A 24175-nucleotide genomic window follows, 5' to 3' on the forward strand; every position below is an offset into this window, starting at 1 on the left:
ACCCAGCTAACGGAGGAGACATCAGAGGTTCTGGGTCTATGCCACTGTCCAGGTCAGCATGCACTGGAATTTGCATGCATTTAGGCCCAGCCTTGCTTCCAGAGGGAATTGTGCCGTCTCTTATGATAGCTCAGGGATCAGAATTCTGCACCTGGTTTTGGTAGTCAGCCCAAGTGATCACAAGGTGTTTGTTATGGGAAAGCTCCTGAGGAACTGCAGCAGTTTCCACTGTCAGTCACTGCAGCTTCTTTACATTGAGAATTAGGAACAAATAAATGGGGGAGGATAATTATTATTTTCTTTACTGTTTTCAGAATTGTAGTGTGTACCTTACAGTATGGGCTAAAGGCACTACCTGCACTAAAAATTCCTATTTAAACATGCTGGATGTCTTCTGATAGACCAAGCTGGTAGCTATTCAGAGTGGGAAAGACCTTAGTGTTAAACTGATTCCTACTAACGGAAGCAACCTTACAGTATCAAGAAGTAGTTTCTTTCAATGCTGTTATGCCTGGTAACGTAGCTTTTTGGTTTGTTCTGTGATTTGTTAATCTGCTCCAGTTTGATTGGAGCTCTTTCACAGGAACCGGGTGTCTCCATTGCTGGATGTGCATCTGTCTTAAGGTTGGCGACGGAGTAAAGAAGTCTCTTTCAGTACTGCAGTGCCGAGAGGCAGAGAATTCTAGACGTGTCTTTGTTCAACAGCCTGCATACAAGTTTTCCTTTAAAGAGTTATGAGATAAACAGTGCTGAGGGAAAAGAGAGAAAATTCTTAGTGTTGGTCAGTGAGACATTTGTGTATAATAACTGGTTCTTTCTGTTGCAACAGCTGAAATCAACTAGGATTCTTGTAATATCAAGGCTATGGTTTGAAGTTTTGTGGTCTCATACATTGTGATTTTGTGGAATTATCCTCTCCAATACCTCAGGACAGGGGCCAGACTGCCTACAGAACCCATTCCAAGATACATACATTGAGTCAAATATTCCCTTGACAGCTGCAACATTCTTGTAGAGGCATTTGTCAGCTGGCAGATGAAAGCAATGTGGCAGACTGCTTTGACATCATGGATAGTCATTATATGTGTTCACTGGTACTTGGTCTGTTCCTAGCAAAATGACCCTTTCCATATGCAGTGTCTTTAATGACCTTGATTTTGGCATTGCGGCTAGTCCAAAATCTCAGCAAGCTTTTCATACACACATGCACATGATTACTTGTCCCTCCATCTAAAATGCTGGGAAGAATGAAGGCCTGCAGCCAGCTTTTGCTTGAAGCTGGCAAGAGTAGTAATGTGGCGGTTGTTCTGGATTGAGATCCCACTGGGACTCAGTGCCATTTCACTGAGAGTTAAATTCTTTGCTTATCTTTTTAGTGTAAGCAATGCAGCTTATGCTTACATAAAATATTTTTACTTGCATCAGAGATTCCTTAATGTGTTAAAATATGATGAGACTAAAGATAGATAAATGCTCTTCAAAATAAATACTTTAATAGTCTTCACATATGATTTGAAGAGACTCCCATAAAGTAACAGAAATTGTTTATCTCAGTAATTGAAACGGTGTCACTGTGTTCTTAGAAAAAGTTATGTTTTGCTGAATTCCAAGTGAGAGAAGAACCTAATCAACCTTAACAATATTCTTGTCCTTATCTTTGTGCATAGACCACTTCAATCATCATATTTTCTTCCTCCATTTTCTGTCAGTTCTTAAGAGTGAGGGTTCAGTAAACCAAATACAGTTTTTGTGCACTGGGCACAAATTTCTTGTACATCCTTTCCTAAATGACACATTCTGCTTTTATTCTACTGAAAGTTACTTTAAATCTATGCTTATATTGTCAAGTGTTGAATAATTCACAAACATTTGTTACAGCTCCACAAAATGTTTGTCTCAACGTTTTTTTTGGCAAAAGTCCTTTGTGAATGCGTGTAAGTTGCACTAAAGTTCTGATAAGTAAAAGCAAGTAACTAATTTTTCTAGTAACACATCTTTTTCACATTTTCTATAGTATTCTCTCCGTACAGATGAAGATGTTTCATGGGCTTGTTATTATCAGAAGCACAGTTCAGAGATGTGTTTTCATGGGTGAAGGTGGTTGCAGTTGGTGAGGATGTTGGTTGCACCACACCCTGTTGATCAGATAAGAAAGCAATTAAAGACGTATGCAAAAAAAAAGATACTACACATATTTATGTTAAAGATCATAAAGAAGTGTTCATAATGTGCAGTATCTTATTTAAGAATAAGAAATTCCTATAGAATGTCATTTTGGTGCAAGTATAAAAGTGGGAACAAATCTAAACTTGCATGACTATCCTCATTTGTTATATTTTACTCTTTTTTTCTTAAGTTTTAAGTACTTCATGGGTAATTCTAAGTGGAAGAATAAGCCCTCAGACTTCCTTGTTTCATGATTTATTGCAGTGTATGGCTTGTGCTTTTTTTACTAGCAAGTGAATCCTTTTTGTCAAAAATTTTGATAAATCTTTTCCCTTAGCTTACTTTAAGCAAATGTACACATTTGTATACCCACATAGAAGTACCTCGTGGTCCCAGTGTGAACACAAGAACTCTTGGGAAGAAGGGAATGCTGAAATACATTTCAAAGTAAAGTCCTTGTCAAAAATAACTTTTTATCTCAATAAAAAATGTACCTGGTTTGGGGAAAAGGCACAATTTTTCAGTTTTACATATGTTGGATTTAAGCCCTAGATTCCTACCTGTTGTCCATCAGTATTGACATCAGTCAGGTTGTTCCCACTCATAGCAGCTGGGAATCATTATGCCCCTGATACAGAAATCTATAAGGTATCGCAGTTCAGGAGACTCTGCCATTATAGTAACAGGAAGGATAAACTATTTAGCATCTGACTATGTGGTCTCTGTAATACTTTCCAAGTGCTAGTTTGAAGGGTACATTTTCTAATAGCCTTTAAGTACTTAGCTGAGTTGCTGATAATTTTGATGGCATTTTCACAACATAGCATGTGATGGCAATATTGACGTAAGGTATAGTGGGATTGAGTCTGTGTACCATGTTGCTTTTGCAGTTTTGATTGCCCAACTGTGAGCAGCTGCAGAATGTTCTAGATATAAAAATGTATTTTCAGCTTTTTTCAAACCTGTATCACAGTATGATTCTACATGTTTAAAACTGGCATAAGAGAAGGGGAAATCTGTAAGAGTACAAGGGAATTTCGGTTTTGAAAACAACCGCCTTTTTGATGGAATATTTTTAATCTCATCTGATTTGTAACGTCAATTCAAGAAAAAGGTATGACAATGTAACTAAGACATTTTTGCACTGAAGTAGTGAGTGTGAGCAGCCAGGGTCAGAGACAGAATTCATTAGGCTAGTACCCTGTTTCCCCAATAGGGTCTTATATTAATTTTTGCTCCAAAACTTATTACTTTTTTACATGTAGAGCTGCCTGGACACTATTTAAATTGACTGTTTTATGAACTGTAACTAGGCCTTATTTTTTGAGTAGGGCTTATATTTTGAGCATCCTCAAAAATCCTGAAAAATCATTGTAGGGCTTATTTTCAGGGAAACAGGGTATTGCTGCATTACGCTGTCTAATTAACCACCTAGCAGTTGTGTAAACTGAATGTTTATAATGAGTTTTCACAGAAGCTGACCATTTGACTTCTACTCATGCCTCCTCTCCTCTTGTCCTCACAGTTTGTCATGGTTCACAGGTGATTTGTAGCAGGAGTAATAAATCATGGCATTGTAGAAGCAGGAAAGTAATTTTTAAGGCGCATAAGCAATTATACTGTGGTAATGAATAGGATAAAAATAAATCCTTTGGGGGAGGAAGCATGATTTTGTTTTGTTTTCAGTTTTGCCACAGTCTTCTGTGTGTCTTAGACAGAACACTTAGCTTTTCGGTGGCTGTGTTGTAGTCTGTGAAATGTGAACAAGCGTTATTGCATAGATTCAGAAGTTAATTCCTTATTGGTTCTGTCTAAGAGCCATCTGCTTTATTTATCAAGGCTCTGGCTCGCAATCTGCATGCGGGGCACACTCAGCCTACAGCTTTGATTTAGCGAGCTGTGCTGAAATCAAATCTTGTATGGTTTCTGCAAGTAATGCCATTTACCCGCAGAGAAGTTCTTAGCATGCATATCACAGAGACTGTGGACCTTTTCAACCTGTGTAACCTTCTTTAATAAAGATACAGTTACTGTAGTTGACCTCTTGTGAAAAGTGGATCCATTTGTGTTTATTTGCTGTGGCCTGAATAGAAGATATAACAGAATGGGCACTGTTCACAGGACGTGGGAATTCTCCCTTGCTCTGACTCATGGAGAACAGCAGGGAGGGGGAGGAAAATGGGCTCCACAAATCCAGTATCCAGTTCTGTAATTTAAAAAACCCTTTTTGAACTGAACTTTGTACATTTGATATTCCAGAGAGTATTTAAAAGTTTGGTAAAAGTCCACAGTAGTGCTAGAGAAAGATAAGGCTCTCTATTGTACTAAAACAATATTGTGGTGCCAAGAAAGTATATTTACGCTTTTTTGTTGCAAGACTAACAGTGCCCATGAAACTTTGTACAATTTGGTATTTTACTAAGTAGAAGGAAAAAAAACCAATAATTTTCTAGGTTGCCATAAAAAATGCTTTAAGCTTAACACACAACTATATTGCAAACCAGTCCATTAGCATGATGGATTGCTTCACAGCAACCAGGAGTAGTACACTGTGGGAGAGGCCAAGTTTATGTTTGTTTGTTTTTGTGGAAGAGAAAGGTACTGAGATTTTTCCCATTATGATCAACCATTACTTTGCCAATGTATTTTCGAATGTGTCTTGCAGAGTTTCATGCTAGTCTCTCAAAGCTGGATGCAAATTTACATTCCACCATTGTGGTCAGTCAATTTTTACTATGCATAGAAGAAGCATCATTGCCAAATTTTCCTTCAAGCCTGTGAAGTCAGGGTCGCAAGGAGCAGGACAAAGCCTCAATAACCTCTGGGAGCTAATGGGGAATTGCAGACTCTTTGTTTATTGCACCCAGCACTTTCTCAAAATCTGCTTCATAAGGGCCAAACCACCCATTTCCTCAAGCAGATAAGGAGGATGCTTTCTCTCCCCTAGTCAAAGCTCTGTAACTTCATAAATACGGCAGTACAAATGTATATTTTAAAAGTGTGCTTTCTAGAGGGATTGCAGGTAGCACACTGCAACTTTTACCTTGGAGGGCCTGAGCTTCAGGACTAGTTAAATTGGTTAAGGTAAAAAGAAGTATAGACTTCAAAACCACCTGCTGTCACAACAGCTAAGACATGAATTGTGCTTAAATTTTATGAAATGGGATTTTAAAGCACACTAAACAGGTTTTAAATTGAAAATAAACGTTGGGGTTTTCCCCCCCCACTTTTTTTCAAGAGCATTCTGGTGGTTTTGAGACTCATGGCACAGACTTTGGGGAACCTACCTCTGCCAGAGCTCCGGGAGAGAGGAAATACAAAGAAATGTGGCCCCCACACCCTGTTGTTTCAAGGCAATGAGTCAGGACCCTTTTCTGCAAGTTTCTCAGTGTGTATTTTTTTTTATTTCTGCAACTGATGTGATCATTTTATGGATCTTATTTGATATACGTAGTCACAAGTGTTGGTCTGTTGGATAAGGCCCTGGAGTTAACCAGACCATCGTTTTCTTAACCATCATTTTCTAATTCTTCATTCTTAGGAATTAATCCCGCGGATGTAAATGTGGAAGTAATTCTGTATAATCTCCTGCTTTAAGGCAGTCTTTCCCAGATTTGGAAAATGGAGAGCAACTGTGTTAATACTCCATCAAGCAGATGGTCACAGTTCTCTAGAGTAGAATTCATCGATTGTTCGTTGAAATTTAAACTCTCTATTTTTCAGGAAATTCCAGTGTTTTGAATTCATGTTTCCACCATGCATTGAAATAAGGTTTTTTAATACAGTCAGACTGTACAATTGTTTTCATATTTATTGTATTTTATATTGTAATTTAATACAAAAGTCAAAACACGTAAACTTTCTTGTGTTAGACTGTAACTAAAAACAAAACAATGGGGTTGAAACAAAGTCTTCTAACTTTACGAAAACTAAATATGTGGATTTAATGAAAATATTTTAATTGTATTCCCTTAAAAAAAAGTTTTAAGAAAATGCTGGTTCCACAAAAACATTGAAATTCTAATTATTGTTTCTCCGTTGCCTGGGAAAATGTTTACTTTCTTGGCAATTTTGAGTCTAGTTTTCTATGTGCAACAACACGCTAAACACAGGAATGCTATAGCGCTGATTTTAGTGGGAGCAACTCAGATCACTTTTAAGACAAAACATAACTGACCTGAAATTTCTTGATGAGAAATCTAACTAAAAACTTCGTATCAGTGAACGCAGTGAGACTATGGAACAGACTTCAAAGTCTATGACAAGTATTCTAGAAGCAAAACATCTTGGAGGGGGGAAAAAAGGAAACTTTCTGTGGAAACTGGCAAGTTTCATAAGCCCTTTCATCTTTCATATCTGTGATTGAGTTTTATTTCGGCCTGAAATAAAAGCTTTATTCTTCAAGAGCAATAACAGCATGGTTTTTGTTTTCGACTATAATATTTTGGTTCACCATTGTGTTAAAACTGCAAGTGTTTTTCTAACTTCTTTGGCGTAATGATTGATTAGTGTTGACACTTCAGGGCTGTTTGTCAGTAGAAGTCAAATGCTCGGGTTTTGCTCCTTCTGGCAGATTACCTACCAATTATGCAAATCGCTGTAGTGCAGGTTATAATCTAATTATATTATACATCTTCAACATTGATAAATTCTGTAAGGGGAAGCTGTCAAGCATTTTAGTTCCTCATGTATTTTTTTCCTTCTTTTTGTATTTTACAAAAGAAACCACATTAAAAAGTGGTAGCATGTATACAGGTTTTGCTGCTGTGCAGCTTATCTGCTTGTACTGCAAAAATAAGTGAAAGAAACATAGCAGTCAGGTTGCCTATATTTATATGGTTGGTGGCTCTTCTAATGCGAACCTTTTTTTTTTAGGGCTTTAGCAATCTGCTTAAAATAATTAGCAAAACCTGTAACTTCACTTGCATATTTTCATAGGAAACTACAAAAATTTAATATGTTTTTTTCCAGATAAATCTAACCTGCAAATTCAAGATACTTTGTAATTTTATAGCTCATATTTTTATATTCCAATTTATAGTCTACTTGTGAGTTATTTGTTTAATATATAAAATATTCTAGGAATAACTACTTGGTTAGTACATTTTTCGCCAACACGTTAATTAGCTTTCACTTCAAGTGAAATTCTTCCTTTTAATGTATTCACATTTCTCAGTTGCATTTAATAAGTGCTTTTTATGTGTCTATATTCCAGCTTCAAATCAAGGCAGGTCCCTATAGTTCCCTGCTGACCTCAATGAAGTGGCGATTCTCACTGTGGAATGATGGAAATTTCAGTCCAGAAATTATTCTTTTGGCATCAGATGGCTGAAATTGCCCAATTACTTCTTTTTTTCTGAAAACATAACAGTATAACTTTTGGCTTAATTCCTTTTTTTTTTTTTTCCCCTGTAGATATTTGTCTGCATGTATAGAAAAAAGAACACTCAGCATGTGGAGACCACCGCTGGCCTGACCACGGTTGGTTTCCCTGTTAACTGTGTTTAGCAGGGAACAAGGACCAAACTATCAGAGATGAGTCAGGGCTGAGGTGTGGCTGACAGGCCAGTGTTGGGAGTTATGCCTTATCGTATCTGAGGATTGAAGACAGACATCTGATTTCAGGACTGTCAGCACTTAATTTATACACATGTATGCACATGTAAGGCTTATTTTAAAAAATAACCTTCCTGTCACCCTTCTGCCATTTGACTTTATTTGCACGTCAACAGGAGCTGAGAAATCTGGCTGCGTTTTTAAGCGTCTTGGTTCTTGTTAGATACTGCTCACTTGGTTAAAGTTTTTATACTGAGTATTTACCCAACATCTCATAATGACCTAATAGAAATATAAGCAGTGCTACATAGTTCATTTGGGCTGCTTGTCCTTGTGTTGTATTGCTCACACCTTATTAGTCTTCAGCAAATGTTCCACTTTTCTTTAGTTTTGGCAGGCTGCTCAGAACACCATTTCCTTCTTTTCATTCTGGTGGAGTCCAATTGTTCTTTGCTTATACTACATTAGCCTTTCCCAGAATTTAGCCTGGAGTTTTTATACACTGGGGAGTTTCCAGTGTGTTTAGATTATAAAATTATTTCCTAGTGTGACTGTGACAGAACCATGCTTTCAGATAATATTGTCAAACTAGATTTCAGTGCTGCTTTTCTGTTTCCTTGCAGTATTTTGCTATACAGAAATGATGCATACAACCATTTTGTCTCTTGAAAGTGATATTTTTTTCAAATCATCCTCCCAAATACTTAGCATTGTCTCCAAACTTTTTTTTGTTCTATTGCTCATTAGGTTTGTGTAGATCAATTGGTGTAAGCAACTTTCTTATCAGTCATCTTGAGCAACTAAAGGAAGACTGTGTGATTACTCCACATGTCAATCAGGTGAGTGGATAAATATATTTAAAGTATCTGGGTTCGGGTTTTTGCTTTGGTTTTTTTTGGTTAATAATTTCCTTCCACCCCTATGCCTGAAAGAGTACACCCAAACTAGCCATAGTCGTACAATTTATTCTCTTTCATTTCTATATACATAGTGAAAGCCATGCAGGAAGATGACCTGAAGTGAGGGTGGGGAAGAAGTCCTTCTTCCTTTCTTTTCCCAGAATCACAGAATGGTTGGGGTTGGAAGGGACCTCTGGAGATCATCTAGTCCAACCCACCTACTAAAGCAGGTTCACTCAGAGCAGATCACACAGGAATGTGTCCAGGCAGGTTTTGAATGTCTTCAGAGGAGGAGACTCCACAACCTCTCTGGGCAGCCTGTTCCAGTGCTCTGCCACCCTCAAGTAAAGAAGTTTCTTGCTCTATTGAGGTGGAGCCTCCTGTGCTTCGGTCTGTGCCTGTTGCCCCTCATCGTGTCGTTGGGCACCACTGAAAGGAGTCTGGTCGCATCCTCTTGACACCCACCCTTGAGGTATTTATAAACCTTGATAAGATCCCCTCTCAGCCTTCTCCGGGCTGAACAGACCCAGCTCTCTCAGTCTTTCCTTATAAGAAAGATGCTTCCTAATAATCTTCGTAGCCCACCACTGGACTCCTTCCAGTAATTCCTTGTTCTGGGGAGCCCAGAACTGGATGCAGTATTCCAGATGCGGCCTCACCAGGGAAGAGAACCTCTCTCAACCTGCTGGTCACACTTTTCCTAATGCACCCCAGAATACTGGTGGCCTTCTTGGCCACAAGGGCACATTGCTGACTCATGGTCAACCTGTTGTCGACCAGGACTCTCAGGTCCTTCTGTACAGTGCTGCTTTCTAGCAGGTCAAGCCCTAACCTGTACTGGTGCATTTTCCCCAGTTTCCCCCAGGCTACTTGTTTGTGGCTGGTTTTAAGGCACAAACAAATGGTCCATGTGCCAGTTTTTGATGATAAAACAGTTTAGAAATAAAATTCAAGGCCCACTGAACACTGAGCATCTCTAGAGTGAACAAGGTTTTGGAAAGCCTGTGTTCAAATACTCTGTCATTCCTCTAAGTGACACTGAAAGCCTCAGGTGATTATACATCCATGCAAGGGTACTGTTTACCTTGCTCTTCCTTTATTTCATATTCATATTTCAAGATCACGTTACAGTCAGTAAACTTCACATTTAGGAAGGTACTATGAGAGCCCAGGGAAAATGGGTTTGCTGACCTAGGCAGATAAAAAATGGCCCTTAGGCACCGGCAGGCTTCCGGGACACTGACAACTCTTCCCCTGCTGCAGTTTTCTGCCCGCAGCGGTGCTGGAAGTTCATGTTCCAGTTCCTACCTCCTCCTGCCAGTGAGTGTGCTCGTGCTAACACAGAGCTGGGAATGGGAATGGCTGGAGTGCAGGCGTGTGCTTTTCTCCTCTGTGCGGGTGGGGAGGATTTCTGGCAGCTCTTTATGGTTTAATGTCATAAACAGCCACAGAAAGGTTGCTCAGAATGTGGCTGTGAGAACTGAATATGTGTGATTTTTGCTGTACACTAGACTAAAGGTTACTAAAGGGCAGTTATGAGTAATGTTAAATTAACATGAAACCATATAAAATATTTAAATTCAATTATTCAAAATAAGCCATTGAAATATGTCTTAAAATGAGCAGCTTGATGACTAAGAATTGTTGAGTTTGCCAAGGTTCAATTGTGTCTCCTTTTCAGAAATATACATCTTCAAAGTCTTACTGGCATTTGGCCTAAGTTGGCACTGTCTGTTAAATGAGAATAGCCTTTCAGTGTCCTACTAAATCACTGCAAAGAAAAAAGAAATGTAATCTTGGATTTGTTTTGAAATTTCCTCTTACCTACAATGTCAAAATGTTACCAGTCTTACTGTGTCAATAGTGTTAATGGAGAAAAGTTGTTTCTTGGTACTACTTGATGGCCTCTCCTTCTGTGGCTGAAAAAGAGGAGACAAGAAGTTGAGATGATAGTGATACTGGGAATGGGGATGGAGGCTGCCCCTGCTGTATTCCCATAGTCACTTTGTTAAGGTCATGCACAGCATTGTTCCAAATTAAGAACAAAAAAGCCACTGCAGACTCCTCCACTTTGAACAGTTTTGTTATAATTTACACTTTTTTACAGTTACTGGAATCTTAAGAATTATAGTTCAGGTTATCCTCAAAAGAGTATTTATTCTATTTCTTGCTTAGTGTTGGAGAGTTGCTGAATCTGACAGTGAGATTACTTCAGCATTATCAAATAACTAATGAATTCCGAAATTTAAATTGGGAATGGAAGTGCTATACTCAATTCTTATTTCACTGTCTAGAATGTATAATACAAAAGATCTTTGCTATGTTTATGCATAAAATAACATACTCTTTCAATGAACTTATTTCTAAATAGAAAACATTTGCAAATAATAATCGTATACAAAGACTAAATATTTAAGAAACAAGTGAAGGAAAATCACTTCCCTCTTTGCTGTGTTAAATTTGCATAAAGAAGTTAGGGGGGTGTTACGATTCCAACAGTTCCTATGATGTTAAAATTGAAAGGGGTTTTTTTTTCTGTGAAAAGGAGGAAGTAGGAAGGCAAGGGAAAAGAGGTTCTTTATTAGCATTTGCAAACCAAGTAGTAAGCAATGCTGCTGTTCTAAAAACCAAGTTGTAAGACCTGCCTCTCTTCTTAGTTCCTGGAAAAAACAATATCATCATGGCTTTTAAAGAAGCTGGAAAGGCCTATCTTTTCAAGAATATAGGATTCTTCAGGTATTTGGTACTAAGTAAGCATCTTCTAAAGTAACAGTCTAGTATTAAAAATACTGTTAAACACTGTGTAAAATGATGACAAATATTTTGTTCTAGCACTGTGTAGAATGAAACCTACAACCTAGAAGTTACAGGTTTGTATTTCAGCGTTTGTAGTTGACTCGGCAGTAGTAAGACTGGATTTTAAAATAATTTAATTAAAATATATGTTTCATTTAATGAAGTGATACACTGAAACCAAATATAAACTGTTCCTCTCCGAATTCCACATAGCAAAGCTCGTCATTACTTTATCTGCTTTTATACAAGTGTGAATTACTGTGTAATGACTGCAGGGAGATTTAGTGATGTTGTTAATATTGCCATTAATACTGAGCTCTACTATGTAAATTTGTACAAGGTAGAAATGTATTTTAGTATTTCAAGGCATTAGTAAACAAGCCTTTTGTACATAAACTCCCCAGAACTGTTCCTCTATAGAGAAAACATTTCTAAGCTTATATTTCAGTTTTATAAAGAGAACTAATTTTAAGACTATGCATTCCCACTAAGAAAGTGGCTCAAGTCCAGATGCAGGGAAACCTCAGCAGGTGAAGAGAACCCACAGCAGGCTGGAAAGAGTGAAGCTTTCGTATACCATCATCCAAGGCGTGGTTTTCTACGACGGTGTGTCAGGGTTGTTATTAGGCTCGACTTCTCGCCATTGTGCTATGACTGTCATAAAACCAGCATCTTACTTGGAGTTCTCTGTGACTGACCAAGCAGCAACTGTGATGAGTTCTGTAATGTCAACTTCAAACTGTTTTATTAGACAAATGCCAGGTTTTACACACAAATCACTAAGGGGAGAGTGCCAGAAAAGATCAAGATCTTCATCTACCACCATATGACGGACAGCCCTCGCCTGAGAAGAGTTTGGTGACTAAAATAGCAAGGGTGGGGCAAGCCAGGAAGCAGGAATTGTTATTTGGAGGGGAAGCACGTGCTGGCCACTGAGCCTCTGCCTATTCTAGCTCAGGATGCTAGTCTCTTGTATTCAGGTGCTGCTGGAACCTTCCAAGGTTTTCACAAGAAAAATAAATTAAAAAGTGCTTATTTTATTTATTTTATGCATTTGATTATTTTAGCAATATATTTAAGCAGAAAAATGCTTGCTGCTGCCAACACAGAACTGCATGTGCCAAAATTCTCTTCACAAAATTTGGGAGTCTCTTGATTCAGTGAAAAGCACGAAGTATAATCTTCCCAGGTGGGAAGTAGTTGTTGCTGTGTATTCTGCTTGTAAAGCAGGCAGGTGACATCTTAGCACACTGTTCTTGCTTAAAATATTTCTGGTGTAACCTGGAACTGCACTGCCTAGAAATCCTACTAGACCAGCAGGTAAATTCTGCTTGCAGTTATATTAGTAATAAATACTGAATAAGTCACCTGATGCCATAGAGTACTGCAGATTTCTCAGCATATGATCCTAAACACATCATTCTTTATTTAGTATTTTCCGGGCTACGTTATTTGTTGCACTTAGTGTAAAGAATGTCTGTTAGAATGGCTTATTACTATTGTAATAATTGAGTAATACACCCTGCTTGCTCTTTTTTTCCTCGCAATTTTGTATAAAAACAATGAGAATATTTTCTAGTCAGCTCAGGTGCAAACAAATGAATAACTGTATGACCTAAACACTGGTCTTACACATATAAACATGGAATAAAAAGACTACTCAAAGGTCAAGAAACATCAAAGGTTGAAGACAGGGATGTGTCTGCTGCTTGAACCTTGTTCCCGAGTCCACCTAGTAATTTAGATCATAGCAGCTTTAGGCTGACTCAGCCCAGCCTTCGAGGGGCACAGTTTTTTCTTAGTGCATATTGAACGGCTGCCAGCTTATTGTTCCCGGCTATTGTTGTCTGCAAAGACAACATGTACTAAAGATGAGAAACAGGAAATGTTCATTTGTCCTCTTTGTGGCAGAAGAAATTTTCCAGATTCCATGTGTTGAGGTAATTGTTCAGAAGAATATTTTTCTTTAAAATGCACAGAAGTTAGATCACTGGAAGAGTGGTGATGGCCAGTCAAAAAATATATCACATGTATTTTATAAAAGAAAACACTATCCATTTTCATCTGAATGCAGAGGAAGGTATGCTTCTTACAATGTATAAACTGTGAAATACTCATTTAAATAATAACATAGTCAGGAATGTCACGGAGGTTCTCTTTTGGTACATGCCAGAATACGTGGCTCTTCTGAGACCCTTAATTTCCAGTAATGTCTGTTTTCTTTTTCCTTCCAAAAACTATGTCTTTGCAGCTTGTTACTGTTCCTCTTTTAACTGATTCTTGGCAATTTGTGATCTTCCTTCCTACTAAGGGTCTCCTTCACACGCCATTCCACAGCGGCAATGCTTCCCTGCATTAGCTGTCGGTGACATCACACACAGAATACAGGATTTTCCTTGCACGATCCATGCCAACAGGCTTTGCTTCCGAGGTCAGGCCCTCATCCTAAGCAAATTGTTCTGGTTGGTCTCTTGCAAACCTCCCCTTCCCTGTGCAGCTCAAAGATCATTCACAAAGAAACAGGAAAGGAAGTAGGTTTAGAGAAGAGAAGGCACTCTCACTCAAAATGACCTGATGGTGACTTCTACTATGCATTTGTGTGTATTTCTCAAACACAGAGCAGAACAAGAGTGCAAGTCCAACTGCAGGTAGGGCAGACAACTGCTCTATGCACCTTACTTCTGGGAGAAGCCTAAAATGCATAGTAAACTATTGTGCCAATTAATGGCAAAATGCTTGTGCATTAATATCCTTCATGTGTCTTCTAAAACTGGTAACTTACATCTGTCTCCCAGAAGCAGTGATTTCACTCATGGTGTACTTTTAAAAACAAGAGAGAAAAAATATTTTCATTTATCAATGATGTTTTCTACTAAATGTACTCTCCAGGTTTTTACTAAAAGTTTCTTTCTATTTATCTAAGGTTGAATACCACCCTTTCCAAAGACCTCAGGAGCTGGTTGATTATTGCAGAAGCAGAGATATTGTTTTTGAAGGCTACTGTCCTTTAGCCAAAGGGGAAGCACTCACCCATCCCAGTATCATTCAGGTGGCAAAGAAATATGGCAGAACTCCAGCACAAATTTGCATACGCTGGAGTATACAGGTAATGGAGGGTGGTAATAAAAAGTCATCTTCTCTCTCAGGACAAAAATGCAAATAGTTTGGGTTGTGTGCATCACACCAGAATTTATACAGAAAGTATTTCTGCCTTCCATTTGTTGATATCTCACGAACTAACTTTGCTGTACTGGAAATTTGGAATGTAGTACAAAAAGCGCGGCAGTATTTTAAATATGCAAATAGTCTGATTGTAGAGTATAAAAAGAACCACCAATAAAAGAGGCATTTTCAAGCTAAATGTTACAAGCAGTATGGGGCATCATTCCATTTCTGTTGCTCAACATGAAGTACTAAGCAGTAAAATAGTGTATAAAGTTGATATAAACCACATAATCTGTGCTGGAATTTAGTGCAGTGTATATGACTGCACTTAGAGCTGCATATAGAAATGTCATTGTCCTGAAAAAATGAAATTAAAACCTCAGAAGACATGAGGAATGTCTTTAAATGTTTTGAAGAGAGATTATTTTCTTTGAGACTATGGACATTGTAATGATGAAAAGCATTATGTTTTTCAGAATGGCATTGTCACAATTCCAAAGTCCACAAAAGCAGAAAGGATACAGGAAAACTGCAAGGTAATATTTGGTTATGCGCTCAAGTCCGACTAACATCTGAATTACTGTTTTTAATGCTTCGGTTTGCCTGTCCATTTTCCTATACCAGTTTTATACTGGGACAACTCAGTTATAATTGGCCAATAATGTTACCATAAAATTACTACAATATAGTAGAAAACCGTAATTCACAAATGTCAGAAATCAACTGGAGAGCTAATCGCTGTGTTTAAAAAAGATATCCATAGAAAGACCTTTCATAGTTGATTTTTCTTATTAATATTTTCATTTATTACTTGGCTGATTGTAGAACATTCTAATGTGGTTCTGGTTAGGTCCTTTTCGTGATGGGCACATAGGCCAAATGGAAGGAGTTTGTATGCTATGCGTTACCCTGTGTGAAAGCTGTAAAACTCTCTGGGGGACATCCCAGCTACAAATCACTGTCCTGCCAGAGCTGACTCTTCCCCACCTTCTTCCTTCTGCTCAACTTGCAGAGAAAGTCCCAGCTTGAAGGGGGTGGACAAAGAAAAGCAGGGAACAAATGAGGATGGGCAGCACGATTCTCCCCACCCTTTTAAAATTTTCTTTTCATACCTGGTGTTTTTAATTCCTTACTTCATTTTCCCCTCAATTTCTCTAATCTGAAAGTGTAATTTCTTTGGGGGAGGGGAGGAGAAACCACAACAACCTTATTGTTACTTCCAAAAATATCATAGGATATGAACTGTTTAGCAAATCAGGAAGAAACTTCACAAGAAGATAGGAAACTTCTGTCTGCTAGTTAAATCACTCTGTGTGTGTCAGTGTAAATCAATGTACATGTAATGAGGATTTCTCCTGGTGGCTATGCCTGCTTAGGTGTAATAGTTCCTGCCTTGACTGTTTATTCTGACATGCACACTGTGGTACAAGCACAGCTGTTCATGGTGCTGTTTGGTGAACAAGATCAGACAACAAAACCAGGTTAAAAATCTTTCCTTATTCGGTATTTTATTTTATTTTCCCCAATGATATTTTAAATCCAGATTAATTTTATTCCAGATTAATTTTATTTTTACAGAGTTTACTGCATGCCACCCCCCACAACTGAGGGAATGCATTGCAGCAAAAATTAAACCACTTAGGATGGAGAGGAAGAGGGGAGAACTGGCGCAGTTATCTGATGTTGGTTATCACATCTCTCATTTTATTTTTTTCCTCCACACTACTGTGTTGGCCTGAGTCTCTACCACCTCTAGTCAGGCTGGTGAAAGCATGGACATCATTAAGCCCTTAAAATAAAATTATAAATAATATACTATACTATACTATACTATACTATACTATAATATAATATAATATAATATAATATAATATAATATAATATAATATAATATAATATAATGTAATATAATTTTCTGGTTCCGTGACTGGTCCCTGGTTTAGATTTCAAAAGCTTGAGCACTGAGGTTTGACTACAAGGGTCATTCTAGCAGACGGTGATTGCTGGATAATGCAGGATGGGAGGAGCTCATTTGGCAGCAGTTCAGGCTCCACAGGATCTTTTTGTTGAGTATGGGGGAGCTCTGACAAAGACAACAGACCAACTTAAAGCAACTTCAGTTCTGAAGTCATAATGTCTGAATAAGACACCTGCTAAGAAAACACTGACACTGTTATTCACGTTGCAGGTCTTGCCACAGGAGAAGTCATTTGCTGTAAGAATCAGTGTGTGAAAACAGGGGCCGCTTTCAGGTTCAAGTTAGTAATGAGGCACTACAGCACTGTATCTGTTTCTGTACTAGCTGATCCATGTGTGTTTTGTCTAAGTGCACATAGAAAAGATAGATACAGCCTTTGGTTTGCTACCTTTGTGAATGTCCTCATACCTTCTACTAATTCTTTTTGTTTAAAGTTCCGAAGAAAAGAACTGTAACAATCTAAACTGGACATTTGGATATAAGTGAAATATTGAGCTCAGGTTTCCAGAGTGCTTGCAGTCCGGATATTCATATCATAGAATCATGGAATGGTTTGGGTTAGAAGGGTCCTTAAAGATCATCTAGTTCCAACCTACTGCCATGGACAGAGACACCTTCCACTAGACCAGGCTGCTCAAAGCCCCATCAAACCTGGTCTTGTTCACATCCAAGGATGGGTCATCCACAGCTTCTCTGGGCAGCCTGTCCCAGTGCCTCACCACTCTCATGGGGAAGAATATCTATACCTCTGGCAGTGACCGTATAGAGTGCTGGCAAAAACACCTTTGATGCTCTCATTGTCTTGGACCCTTGCTGGGGCCAGAGTGCCACAAAACCATCTTAACAGAGTCTACAAATAAAAATGAGTCACAAAAGGAGCAAAGGACCTAGTGGAGCCTGTCAGCTTTATGGAATATTTGCCTATGACAAAATATAAGAAGAATTTCCAGAAGGAAAAATATTGAAAAATTCTGCCTTACCTTTAAATGAGTCTTGGTCAGGTTAAGTAACAGAAACACTCCTGATTTTTCTCTTTGTTAATTATGTTAATTATATATGCATTCCAATAGGTGTTTGATTTTACAATAGCAGAAGATGATGTTGAAATTCTGAATGGAATGCATGATGGGAGACGTATTTCCTGGGACCCAAGCCTTATTTTGTGAATGAAGGTTTGAGCTTTTTCTTTTGTCAGTTACACCATTTACTTTAAACTCAGGGACAGTTACAATAAGAATATAATAGTAAGATTAATGTCTGCTATTAATGATAACTTATTTGAAATCCTTAACATTGGTAACAGACAAAATATATTTTAGAGGGTAGCACTTTCGTACAGAGATCTTAAATTTCAGTCTCAAATCCTGATCCGTAGCGCACTGAAGCCCATGCAAAGCCTGCTATTTATGCCATTGACCCTACCTCAGGCTCTTTAATCAAAGAGCATGAGGAGATAACCCTTCTTTAAAAATGTAAGAAAAAATGCTACCTACTAGTGTACAACACAGGTGTTAAATATGAAATAATTTTTCAAGTACTTTGTTAGAGGGATACAACGTATGAAGAAGAAAAAGCTGGGTGAAAAAATACATTAATACCATTATTATTACAGTATTTATGTTGTACAATATACCGCAAATCTCCATCAAAAATACAATCTCACTGTCATAAGCAGTATCTGAACACCACCCAAAAAAACCTTTTTTATGCATATTATTGCATAATAATGGCATTGACCCAGAGATTTCTATGCATATTCTTTACTAGCCTGTAGTTATAACAAAGTAGAAGTCTTTCCGTGTACAAATAAACTGTCTGCCTGGCTAAGAGTTGAGCAGCAAGCTCTAAGAGCTGAAGAAGCATCTTTGTTATTACTGATCTTTTACTGGAAATTCAGGTGAATTTTGTATAGTTTTTAGTGACAATTAGTTTAGCTTTCATTTGGGATTTGTCCAGGAAAACTCATTAAGAGACTATACCGTTCCTCAGATTTTCTTATAAAACATGTATGTATATAGAGAGATGTAGATATAGATATATGTAATTTACAGATCTGTTTTGAGAAACATGTCTACGGAGTCTTTTATCACCTAAGCATTCAACTTCTAGTCACATTGGTTTAATATTTTAGGAGTTCCTGTGTCTAGAAAGGTATGGAAAATCTGAATGTGATTTATATTGTGTGGAGATTTCCTGAGGCAGTTTTCCCAGTGCTGTTCTGCTTTAGTCATATGGTGAAACAAAGCTCCTTAGTTCTTATCAAGAAGCGACTTAGAGCAGTCATATATTCTAGCCTGCATTGTTTGTCCTCAAAGTAGAGCTTCTGTACAGCTTGGCTAAAATACAGCCAAACTTACCTTTTTGATAACAGGTCCTCAGAGTTTGTCTAGATTTGCTTCTGGAATCGTTAATGTATTATTTATTATTTTAAAATACAAGATATTGTATGAAATGTTGTGATCGCTAATACCTGTACAATGTACTGTCCCGAGAAAGATGCACAGTCTTCACAGTAAGGTTATTTTGTAGAGTTTCAAGTGTGACCTGCAGTTTGGAGTGCTTCATTTTCTTGGAATGGCACTTCAGGTGTCTATGACCAGCTATGTACCTGGCTTAACAGTTGTGACGAGGGGTTCAGTAGTTCCAAAAAGTAAGGCTTATTTATAAAATAAAGGTAATTTTTAGAGGTTTTTTCCCTATCTTTTGCAGAAAACAATGGCAATGACCAAGTGAAAATTTGGAACATTGCCCAGAAATAAGCCTTTCTACCAGTGGTCATCAGCTAATCCTGCTTTTCAAAAGTCACTTCATAGAACAGCCTTAGCTACCTTAGCAATATAAAAAAAAAAAGACCTGTTACAGTGCTGTTGAGGGACTCCTTGCTTCACACTCTATCTGAATGCATAAAAAGAGAACTAGAAGTGAATCGTGTGCCTAGTATTCACTCCATGTGGCTTTTTGGCTTCAGTGAAGACTTACTCTGAAACTGCAAAAGAGAAGTTGGAGTTTTACCTTTAGTTTTCTTTAAAGAAACAGGCATCACATCAACATACTATTTCCAGCACAAATTATGCACACAAAGTAAACCAAATCTTGATATATGCTAGCAAATTCTACCTCAGTATTACCAGAACAATATCAGTCAGGGCTAATAACACAGTACTCCCATGTTGGTCAGAACAGTGCTGGTTTTTCTGCACTTATTTCTGACTGATTACCTCCTTGTTCTGAATTAAACAGAAGTAAACCAGATTTTCTTGTTAATCACTCACATAGGTGACTTTAGGCTGCAGTGATGATGGCTTCCTAATTAATTGATGTATTTCCTTGCTCCCTCTGTCAAAGAGATTTTACAGTGTTTTTTGTGTCTACATTTACTTTTGCTAGGAAGTCAAGCCAGCATTTTCTCTGGTCTAGATCATGGTATCTAACTGGAAGAGTTTAATATTAACTAGGCATAAAGTTGAGTGTGATTTGAGGCAATATAAGCTTTTTAAGTGCCAGGACGCAGCTGACCCACGCTATCTTTCTGCCAGGTGTGGTGGGCAGTTTTGCACATTGTACCATCACTAGTAGCCATTGTTTTCTGCTAGAAGCTGGAATTGCCCAAGAGACTGGAGCCCTGTTATCTCCTGTGTGCTTGGGATAGGTCTCTTCCTTTGAAGATGGCATGCACAAGTTTTATACTATGTTAACTTGAAGTCATTGAGCAAATCCTCTTCTTGCAGAAGGAAAGACAGACTCAGTAGATTCGTATTTTATGCTCCGCCGTATAACTAAATTGATATTACACTTGTGGGAGATAGTTTTCTTTTTAAGCAAAGGCTGCTGAAGTCTCTATCACCTCATCTAAATGAACATTTCTAAAGTACCGACAACTTTGATCATACTATTATGAAAAAATAAATTAGAAAGTGAACAGTAGATTTAGGGATAGCAGTGAGGAGTGATGTTCTGTAAAAGAAGCAGAACCTAGAAGGCAAAAAGGATATAAAATTGCTTAACATACAAAACTAGGAAGTTTAACTCCATTTTTTATTTCTTCTTTGGTCAGTTAGCCTGGAGTTGCTAGGTTTTTAAGTGTTGTCGTTCTGTGAACTCAGAATGCATCCTTCAAGTGAATTCTTGAGATTATATGCATATTCATCCCCAGGGCTGAAATTCCTCCTCTTGTCCATATTTCTGTAAGACAAGCTTTCTCTAGAAACAACACTTTTTCACCTTTCTACAATGACCATTTTTAAGATACGGCAATGCATCCATTTTGTCAGTGTAACCCATTGTCTTGCCAATAGGAATGGGGCATACACCTGAAAATTAAAAGCACTTTTCCCTATTATACAGGTCATTTATGGTAGTGACTGATGGGAGCATTCCTTTCTACTGGAGATAAACCACTATGTAAAATAAGATACAATTAATCAGTGTTATCTAGCTAAGTGCAGTCAGCTGCCTTTGCAGGAACACTGTATTCCTGAAGGAAGGGAACTCTCTTGAAACAACTAAGGAAAGGAAAAAAATAAACGGAAAGTCAGTGGAAAGCATGAGGCTATTTTCTGCACAGATGGTAGCTTCTTGTCTGTCTCTGCATGGCTCTCTCTCTCCATTTTCTTACCTGTTTCGGAATTTCATCTCTTATATTACCGGAGAGGAAAGCATCTAAGAATATTTAATTGGAAAATAATAGGAATGTTTTTGTAAAGTGCGTACTTCAGGAGGAAAAATTTTAATTATGTTGCGGAGGTGTTTCTACCACACCTGACCCCCAACATAACTTTCAATACATCATTTTCCTGACTAGCATTTGTAATCAAGAAACTATAATACCAGTAAGTTTGCAAATCTCTAAGCCAAGCAGACTGCATAATAGTCACCCTTCTTTTTGTGCCGTGGCTCACACCAGCTGATGTTCTTTTTAAAGTAGCAGTGTTGAACTGTTCTGACAGGAAAACTGACATTAACCCTATGTGTTTGAAAATGGGGACAAAGGTGGAGTAGCTCTTGCTGAGAGTAATTGAATCCAAGCCGGTCACTCTTTCCACATTGCCACACCCCCTGCAAAGCTTTGAAGCTCATCTCTGACTAGAGTGCATTGGGTAAAATAACAGATAAACCAACCTTCTGGCAATTTCTTGCGTTGTTTGCTGGGAGTCTTTTTCTGTACTTAATCTTTTGGCTCTTTTTGCAGCCTCCATTAAGATTTCTGCATTTTTGAAATAAGATGTTGAGTATTTGCACTGCCTTGCAGTAAGCCTATGTTATATTTGTGATACAAGCGATGCAACCTTACTCTTTGTCTTTATGAATGGCTGCTTATCCATCTGCAGCATCACATTGGACTAATTACAACTGCCAGGACATTACACAATAGTAATGATTTCTGAGGGACCAGAGAAGCACAAAGCCTGAAATGAATTTAAATCAGTGACACTGATACTCTTCCCAGTGATACAACATGTATTGCTCTGTAAACCACTTATGGCATCGCCACCATTATGGGATGTGCTTCTCTAAGCAACTTTGTACAGATCCATTGTACCAATCTCAATCACTGCACCCAAGAGGAATACTGAATAGTGGCTTTGCTCACCAATGCCCTTTAAGAACCATTCTGTAGCTGAACTAATAGGAAATTCAGAAGTATGTTATCAGCATTATCATCCTATTAATGATTGCTCTGTTTTCTCTCCAGCAAAACATATTTCCAGAACTTTCTAGATGAGGCTTCACAATTCCAGTATAATGAAGTAGTGCTAAGTTTATAACTTGGCTGTGAAATTTGGAGCATGGGGGAGTGTACAATTACTTTCAGAGTTTCCTGATAACAAGGAGGGCAGAGATTGTTGGGTTGTTTTGTTCTATTTTGTTTTTCTTTTCTCTATGAAGTCATTCTTTCCTAGTGGTTCTTCGTGACTCAAATTCATCCCATTGAATACCCATATGTATAATGTTGCCAAGATAAATTTACAGTAAATCACTTGCTTTGGGTGCAGTAGAAATGTGGTAGAAGATGAATCTGAAGCAAACCTGTCAAGGTCATACATATACTGTGCTATAAATTCACATTCCTGATGTTGAAAAAAATATATATATTATGGAGTCTTTATATTAACAAAACAGCAACCAGCTATTTTATACCACATGGTTTCTGAGATTTTTTTTTTGCGTGATTGTCATGAATGCCTTACAAACCAGATATAAGTACCTTTGATTAATCTGAAAATGATCACTGATGGGTTTGTGGGTTTGTTGGGTTTTTTTTGGGGGGGCGGAAATGGTTCTTTTACTGCTTGGTTGTCTCCTCCCAGTATTACAGATAAGTAATAGCTGTAATTTGCCAAATAATTGTGGATTTTCCATCTGAAACTTCTGTTTCTTCAGAATACTGTGTTAAGTTCAGGTATAATCTCCATTAATGTCTTTAGTTGACCCTAGAAGAAAACATATGGTAGGACTTTAGTTAACTGATCTGTATCACTGGGAAAAAAAATTAACCTTCAAAATGTTTTCTAATGCTGCATTATACAGTTTGATTAATGCAGAACTTCTGCTATATTTTAATATATATATCTATAAAATCACAGTTGGATATATTAAAGCATGTATGTTTTTGGGTGCAATGATATCCAGTAAAACTGTTGTATGTCACTTTCTCAACTGCTTCAATTCTTTCCACTTGGACTTAAGCTTTTCCTAATGTTATGTTCAGCTTAGTGATCTAAAACTAAAGTACGAATTCTTACTAAAATGAATATAGCAAACTTTTTACAACAGCCTTTTAAAACAAAAAAGGCCATTTAATTTTTATTGATTATCAAGATCAAGAACTTAAAACCAGACCACCTAAATTATAGAATACTAATACAAAACAAATATGTGTGCTTTAATCGTTGCAATGTTCTCATACCTTTTTTTTTTTCTTTTTCCAAACCAGGTTTTTGATTTTAATCTGAAGGAAGAAGACATGGAATTTTTGAACACTATGAATATCAACCGAAAATTAATTCACCTAACCTATCCATTGTGGAAAGGATAATTTCAAATGAGATTGTTCTACACTGCAAAAGTGATGCAACTGAAACATTAATTCATTTTAAATGGAACAATAAAGCTAAATTGTTCTCTTGGGTACTGAGAGTACCTGAGAAATATTGATCAATAATCAAAAATCAATATCAATGACTTGTTTCTACTGTTATGTTAACAAATTAATAAAATCATTTAGTTTATTCTTTTATTTGTTATTTTCTTACAGATACAGGAATGCTTACTTTCAGCATTTTCTCTGCTTTTTTGGAACTTTCCGGCGTATTCTCCCAGTATGGGTTGAGCTGTCTCACAGTATTGTAATTAAGTTTCTGCTGCTTGCAGGTACTTCATTTAAGGTGTCATTTTAACACATTTGAACAATTTATTTTCTTACGTTTTGAAAAGTATTAGTTACCTATAGGCACAGATAAGAGCATGCTACAATGCATGTAAATCTTGAAAAATTATTAAAAATGTGGAATGTTGGAATATTTATTCTAGGATTGCAGAACCTGATTTTTTGTATACTGCTTTTTTAATTTATCCTAGTCATGAGAATTTTGAGGGCTTCTGCAGGCTGCTGTTT

The 24175-nt window shown here is 37.5% G+C and overlaps 1 protein-coding gene across 3 annotated transcripts in view; it reads left to right on the forward strand.

Annotated features, from left to right (window-relative positions):
- Positions 1 to 23985, forward strand: part of LOC308042980 (putative oxidoreductase ZK1290.5) — a 49212-nt gene extending 25227 nt beyond the window's left edge. The window contains exons 4-9 of one of the 3 annotated variants that reach the window (XM_080348778.1): positions 8470 to 8561; positions 14341 to 14523; positions 15059 to 15118; positions 16771 to 16797; positions 17631 to 17732; positions 23495 to 23985. In XM_080348778.1, the coding sequence (XP_080204904.1) occupies positions 8470 to 8561; positions 14341 to 14523; positions 15059 to 15118; positions 16771 to 16797; positions 17631 to 17726 (458 nt within the window). In that variant the 3' untranslated portion in view covers positions 17727 to 17732; positions 23495 to 23985. The remainder of the gene's footprint in view (positions 1 to 8469; positions 8562 to 14340; positions 14524 to 15058; positions 15119 to 16770; positions 16798 to 17630; positions 17733 to 23494) is intronic. The other 2 variants (XM_080348780.1, XM_080348779.1) reach the window with 2 other exon arrangements.
- Positions 23986 to 24175: the final 190 nt, after the last annotated feature.

The sequence above is a fragment of the Nesoenas mayeri genome (genome assembly GCF_963082525.1).
Source record: "Nesoenas mayeri genome assembly, chromosome: 8".
Lineage (NCBI taxonomy): Eukaryota > Metazoa > Chordata > Aves > Columbiformes > Columbidae > Nesoenas > Nesoenas mayeri.